General features: G+C 40.4%; 1 protein-coding gene across 2 annotated transcripts; it reads left to right on the top strand.

The window, feature by feature from the left end:
- Nucleotides 1-644: 644 nt before the first annotated feature.
- On the top strand, nucleotides 645-6,979 carry LOC137200904 (serine/arginine-rich splicing factor 2-like). 2 transcript variants are annotated; one of them, XR_010932095.1, is made up of 4 exons: nucleotides 645-1,267; nucleotides 2,102-2,426; nucleotides 5,514-5,584; nucleotides 6,779-6,979. XR_010932095.1 is itself a non-coding variant. In XM_067615613.1 (3 exons), the coding sequence occupies exons 1-2, from the start codon at nucleotides 885-887 to the stop codon at nucleotides 2,403-2,405; spliced, it is 675 nt and encodes a 224-aa protein (XP_067471714.1). In that variant the 5' UTR covers nucleotides 645-884; the 3' UTR covers nucleotides 2,406-2,426; nucleotides 5,514-6,979. The 2 variants fall into 2 exon arrangements, 1 of the variants encoding a protein (XP_067471714.1); XM_067615613.1 differs by having other exon boundaries at nucleotides 2,114-2,426; nucleotides 5,514-6,979.
- The last annotated feature ends 493 nt before the right edge of the window (nucleotides 6,980-7,472 follow it).

Here is a 7,472-nt window from a genome sequence, read left to right on the forward strand (position 1 = left end):
TCCTCCCTTCTTTTAAAAGACTGAGAAGTATCAGAACCAGTTTGTCTTGTTACAAATAGTCACTTTTTTCTAGATCTGGGTATGAAAAGGATCGAATGCAGGAATCGTTTGATTGGAGAAGTTTCGATACTACATGGTATTATTTCAGTTGATACCTTAATGGTAACTGGAATGCAAGATACACATATATACATACACGCACGTGCATATACAGATTCATATCAAACCATAATAATTCTTTACTTGGAGGAAAAGAAAAAACAAGAAGAAAAATGTTTTAAATAGGAAGATATGCCTTTAAAGTAAGTATATTACTGTTATACAAAATCAGACGTGGCTCAGTCATTTTGACCAATTTTCATCAAAGACATCAATTTGAGTTCTTAGTTTTATGTTGTGTATTTCAATATTTGGCCGATAAAGTTGGGAAAAAGTCAGAATGTCAAAAATTAAAATAAAATAAATCAACAAATAATCAGATAAAGATCAACGTCGACAAACACCTCTCAAAAAGTTAGTTTTATACGTTTCATTTTATTTTGTTTGCTTTTTGAAGTGATAAAAATAAAAATTAAAGCAGTTCCACAGGATGGCGCTGATGGGGTAAATATGACAGAGCGCCTATTTAAAGAGTAGAAGAAGTCAGCGCCTATTTACAGAGTAGAAGAAGACTACGCCCACTGGCTTGTGCTGTGTGGAGACGTGGTGAGTCGAGCTGCAAGAATCCGGTTGTTTTGTAACTGTTCAACCTTCAAAGTACCGCAGGCAAGACGATTTATTATAAATTACACCCTCGTATGTGTGTGTACAGTTTAACGAGCAGGTAGGCGGTGTTTTAGCCAGGATATTAAGTGTTTTGAAGAAGGCTGCGCTAGTTGAGCATCATGAGTTACGGTAGGCCTCCGCCTGATGTCGACGGCATGACTTCCCTCAAAGTGGACAACCTGACCTACCGGACATCTCCCGAAACACTCAGACGGGTGTTCGAGAAGTACGGCCGGGTAGGGGACGTCTACATCCCCAGAGACCGTTACACAAAGGAAAGCCGCGGTTTCGCGTTCGTGCGGTTCCACGATAAGCGGGACGCGGAGGACGCGATGGACGCGATGGATGGCGCGCTGCTGGACGGGCGGGAGTTGCGCGTGCAGATGGCCCGGTACGGCAGGCCGCCCGACTCCCACTACGGAGGCGGCGGCGGAGGAGGAGGAGGAGGGCGGCGGGGAGGCCAGCCTCGGAGGTACGGGGGACACGGCCGCAGAAGCAGGAGGTAAGAATAACTCAGGTTTCTGAGGAGAGACGACGCTGAAGTTAGATTCCGATTCCCAGTTAAAGGCCCAATATGTAACTTTCCCGCATTAAAATGTCTAAAAACAATTGTCATTATGTTATATATTTTAATGAGTTGTGTTTTTACATTATCTCAAATGTTTCCAACAATGTTAAAACATCGGAATCCACAATTTTAATCAACTTAAAGGCCCGTTTTATTTGGTCGCCTGTCAATGGCGTCATATCCCCTTTGCGCATGCGTCAGCGTTGTGTTTGTCATAAATTGGCTTTTTATCCAGTTTTAAGCCACACTTTTACAATATACTTTCTAGAGCTTGTTTGTTTTTTAACTATATCTTTGACCAGATGAAGGATTTTAGTCGTCGGACGTCTGGATCTTAAGTTATCAGAGAAACAAGCTGAGCAAATGCTAGCAGCAGCTCAGCTAACAGCCCCTACGGTCCGCCTGTGTCCGCTAAACACTGATTTTTAACATGAAAGTGCTTTATTCAGTGTTTTTACCAGTTTTAATCACAGTGTATGTTTGTTCTGGAGAGGACGAGACCTCTGCGGATAATTTGGCTCCCAGTAAAAACCTCCTGAACGATGAACACTGAAGGAATCCTAAGTAGGAAAAGCTGGTTGTTTAACAATGACGACGACAACTCCCATGATCCCACGCTACACCACGATGTTATCAAACTCCATCTTTTGTTATTGTTTTGATTGAGAGACCCAGTAGTGGCAGAAAATTATATTACATGTAATATTTTCCTCAGTTTGAGCTGTTTTCACATGGTAGACAATAACTCAACACACTGAATGTATCCAGCTCTTCCCCCAGCCCGAGACACAGGAGACGCAGCAGATCCCGCAGCAGGAGCCGCTCTCGCTCCCGAAGCCGATCCCGCTACAGCAGATCCAGGTCCCGGTCCTACTCCCGATCCAAGTCCCACTCTCCGAGGGACAAGAAGACCAAGGCCAAGTCCCCGTCCCGATCCAGATCGAGATCCAGGTCCAGGTCCCGGTCCAAGTCTAGGTCCAGAAGCCGCACCCCTTCCTCCAAAAGAGGATCCAGGTCCAGATCTAAAAGCCAGCCCAAGTCAGCAGCAGAGAATGGAGGAGAGTCCCCGTAGTGCCGAGCACATCAGCAACAGGTGAGCTTTGATAAGAAGAGGTTACTGTGCAGACAGGAATGGATTTTATCTGTAAAAGTTTAACGTTGTTAGTATCGAGGTTGGAGATTAATTAATTAAAGATGTGCTGTGGCTAATAAATATAACCTCTTTATCAGTGGTTCCCAACCTCTTAAAATAAAGTAATTCTACCTGGAACCTCGTCACACGTTGTGGCTTCTACCAGTTAAATTAATTAATTTCATTTTATTTTAATAACTTTTACAGGTTTAAGAAGATAAAATACAGTAATTAACAATGAATAAAGCAAATGTTTGAGGGTCGTCCCATCTCACGACCCCTTAGATTTATCCAGTGTCCCCTTGTTGGGGGCCCGACCCACAGGTTGGGAACCACTGACATTATTTAGCTGCAAAAACAGTTAAGAGTTGCCGTATTTAAACAGCAGCTGTTGCTTTCCTGTAGGAAACACATGTTTGGGATGGGGGGGGGGGTCTTGCTTGCCCTCTGAACTTGACCTGCAACACGAGATTCTTGTCATAACTCAGCCACAGCTCCTCATCCTCACTGAATACTAAAGCAAAGTGTTATTTAAGAAGAACAGTTCTGACGGTGAACCAAACGTGGAATTCTCTCCTTCCCAAAGCTGCTGCATCCTGATTTTTTTGCTAAAGTGGAGTTTGAGCTGAGCTGAGGCAGTATGAGGCAGGTAGGAGGTGTGAGGCAGCAGGATGAAGGCAGGAAGTGTTGGAGGTTTGGTGTTGAGGTACGTCTGGGGCGGGTGGGGTTACTGAGGTTTGTCCATTTCATCACTAAATCCATTTATCATGATTTAAGTACGACAGATTTTCAGTTAAATATATGTAGCAGGATGAGACGTTTGTTTGCATCTTCAGTCTTTAAAGCAACACGACCATGTTATCAGAGAATCTGCACACTGGTTTAGTTCAAACTGGTGCTGAGAAACACACACCAGACTCATGAAGCAACACAGTCAGTTTGCTCATTGTGTTCTTGCCGAGCGCTCAGTTCACACAACCATCCGCCGCTATTTATCTTTTTAACTGCATGCAGTCCCCTGATTGGTCGACCCTTCGGCTGCAGGGTTTACGTCATGTTGAAAGGATCAGTCGAGACGGGAGAGATTGTTTACAACTTGTGAGCTTTCAGGTCGACAGACGGTCGGTTGTGTGACAGTTAAAAGACATTATAAATTTACAATAAATCTCCACATTCATTAAATCTTAGATTAATTATATTCTTCACAACCCGGCTCAAGGCTTGACGAAGGCGGAGAGATCACACATGTAACTGAAAATAGGTTTTATTGTAGATAAATTAAAGACAAACTAAAGAGGCGGAGTGTGTGACAGCAGCCGGTTTATATAGAAGCCAGTGAGTCCTGGTGAAACGCATCACACTGACGGACTGACGTTTGTTTGTTTTTTAGGAACTTTGGTTTTATTAAGCTTCAAGTCAGATATATCAAAGCTTTCAGAAGAATCGGCGTAATTATTACTCTGATGTTGGCGTGAACGTCGTTTACAGGTTTGAATCTGCTTAATTACAGTAAATCTGATACGACACGAACGCAGCATCAGTCGGGTCTCAGTTTTCTTGATCAAAATCTTGATTGATCTTTGATTGTTGATTGAAATCTGGGCTTGTTCTTCTATCAGGTTTAAAAACACTGACGTGTCCTCCTTAGAGAATAACTCAGTTTGCAGGATCCTGTGATTAAAGTCAAAAGATGAAATGAGAAACTGATGGATTTGAGTTGATACAGGATTTTATATGAGAAGTAAATTGTGATGCGTGTTATTAAATATACACCACTGATACACATCAGGGTTTGTTTTTTAAAAAACACCAGTATTTGATTTTTTTTATTAGATTCATTTTTACTATCAGACGGCTGCAGCTAATGATTATATTCATGATTGATTGATCTGCAGATTATTGTCTCGATTAATCAAATAATTTAGTGAAAAATGCCTCCAATGAGACGTCTTCAAATGTCGTTTTTTTTCTGTCAGATTAACAGTCAATAACCCCAAAAATATTCAATTTATCATAATGTTAAAAAAAAACAAACACAAAAACAGCAAATCTTTGCATTTTTGCTTAAAGAATAATTAAAACAAATAGCTGCTGATTCATTTTCCATCAATCAACTAATCGAACACAAAAACAAACCTGTAGCCTGAAACATGACGGACATCATCGCTCTAGTCTCAGCTGTAGGGCTGCAGTCTGCTGGTCCATTAGTTGGTCGATATGCTCTCGTCCGACTGAATTCTCATTGGTCGAATAATCTCCGTGTTATTTTCATAAGGAGAAAAGTGCTGCATCAACAGCTTTCCAGGATTAATCCATTATTTCCTGCGGCGGGAGGGAAAGACTAACAAATTACCTGTGAAAACAACGGGGGTGTTTTGAATACACCCCTGTTGTTTTCACAACTTTGAACTCGCCCAACCTAACGGAGCCTGCTGGGTCTAACGGTACTCAACGTTTACTGAATCTGTGTTTCTCCATAATGACACAACGAGAACCCCCGCCAGGCCAAAAAATATATATTTTTTAATATTTGATATCCGAATGAATGGATACAGCGTTTGGGAGTCTCTGTGCAGCGCTGTTCTGGTACGTGAGTCAACCTCTGTCGTTGCCTGGGAAACCACTGGTAGCGTGGCTCCGTTAAGGAATACGTCATTGCGTAATATGTTTGCGTAGCAAGCGGGAAAGAGCGAGGGGCAGAGAAGTAACGGTGGATGCAAGCGGAGCAGAGGAAAAGGTTAGTAGTAAGTTGTCAGTCTGGCAGTAAATGTACAGTACAGACTACAGTGTGTCAGTTAATAAATGCTAAAAAGTCACGTCTGTTTCCCCAAATGCTGGAAAAGTAAAGGTTAGCTTCAAAGTTAGCAACAATGGGTTAGCCTAGTCTGAAGACACAAAACAGAGAAATACAGAACCCCCCCCCCCCCCCCCCCCCCCCCGCGCGCTACTCAGCTGATGTGTAGTTTGTTAGTTTGTTTTTTGGGGTGGGGTTTATAGAGTTTTCCAGGTAAAAGTTTGTCTCCTGACTGTTGTTTTTCATTCTGACAGTTTTCAGGTGAAGCCGTAAGAGCTTCAAGTCCAAGACTGGATCCACACAAGCAACAGAGCCGCTGTGAAAGGTTATTATTGTGTCTTCCATGCTTTGGTCTGTTTTATCCTTTTTTCTTTTTTTTTTTTTTTCTTTTTTTTTTAAATTTCTTTGTGCTGTGATTTTTTTTTTGTTTGTTTTTGGTTTTTTTTCTTCTTTTTTATAACATGTTTATTATTTTAAGAATCTGGTTTGATGTGGAGAGGGAATCTGTTCTGACCTGGTTTTTGTAATGGTTTCACTGGACACCATCAACAGCAGTATAAACCAGTTTAAAGTGGTACCAGTGGTCCCCTTTCATTCCAATTCTTCTCTCTGCAGCCTGTAACTCGAAGCAAGTTCAACTGAGTCTTTCGCTTTCTCTGCGTGTTAAACTTAACGTTTGTGACGTCAGATAAACGGCGTCACACAGACGCCAGCTGATAGCGGAGGGTGAAGAAATTAAATATTATCTCCTACGATTCTGCATCAATTCACAAATTAAATTTCTTTTTAGATGTTTGTTAAACGTGATGTTGATGGAATGAGGAAAAAAAAGCAGAACTTTTTTTTTTTTTTGCTTAGAAAATGACTAAAAGGATCAGGAAAGTAAGACTTATCGTCTCAACTCTGCGTTATCACATCTCACCTTAGTGCAAACTTTAAATACTTTTGTTCGTGTTGGGATCCTGTAGAGATGTCGGGTTTTCAGTTTAGTCCTGGAGATGTGAGTGAGTCAGTGATCTGGTTAACAACAGTTGATCTTACTTTGTGATACAGGTCTGTAGTGTCCATAGTTTTATTATCAGGTTTCATTTTCCTCCCATCAAAAGAAGCCATTTATTATCTTACTATTCTTGGTAAGTGTGGAAAAAAAAAACATCCAAAATGACAAAATCCACAGTAAACATGACGAATCTTTCCTTTGTGTTGTTTTCATATCAGAACTCACATATTTTTACATTTCTTTTATTCATTGCAGTCGCAGCTCAGGATGTGTTTGTTAGGCAGGACTGTTGTTCATCACAGATGTGTGTTTTTAAATGTAATAACATCTGGAACATACAGTACGACTATGGCTCTATGAGTTTGGAAAAGTGTGTCAGGTTATTGAAACTCGGATCATCACATACTGGACTCCAGACTCAGCGTCTTGTTTTATTCTTTTTAATTTTTTTGATTCTAATCCTGCTCATCTGTTTATTTTTTGTTTTGTTGTTTTTTTTTGTTTGTTTTTGTGCACTAGGCGCAGTTGTGTAGCAGTTGAGTTTTGCTGGTTAGCTGTTAAGGTGGCGTGTTGGATGTATCCTGTTTTCCCCAGAATGCACCTGTGACTACCGATGGTACGCTCGCTGCTGTCTCACCCTTTGTACGATGAAACGTTTCTCCCATTATGTCATGTTAGACAGATGTGACTTTTATTAAAGATTTGATGTTTTGTCTATAATGATCTTGTGTTTTTTTATTAACATTTTACTTTGCCAATTTACAACATCGATAATCGGTATATAAACAGTTAATAAAACACTATAATGAACAGCACCAGTCTAAAGTTTGGACACACTTTCTCATTGAAGTGAATGGGAAGGTATGACTGGTACTGTAGTTATAAACGGATATAAGTGTTTATTAATGCATTATTCAACAACTATAACTCTTCCTGCTGTATAAACAATTAATAACATCATAATAAAAATCTGTAATTGATTGATTTTCTATATTTGAGTGTCCTGCACCTTTTCTGAAACATCCAACTGAAGGAACAAGAAGAAAAACAGGTTTTTGAGCGGAGGAGGACTTGAACATGTAGCAGGCTCTAAAGGGTCTCATGGATGGTAAAAACCTTTACAGAAACATTTAAAAAGTTTAGTGTGCAGAAATGAAAAAATAATATTCATAAATGTGTTTTAATGAGTGTATAATCACCTGAAAATAAGAAT

The sequence above is a fragment of the Thunnus thynnus genome, chromosome 17 (genome assembly GCF_963924715.1).
Source record: "Thunnus thynnus chromosome 17, fThuThy2.1, whole genome shotgun sequence".
NCBI lineage: Eukaryota > Metazoa > Chordata > Actinopteri > Scombriformes > Scombridae > Thunnus > Thunnus thynnus.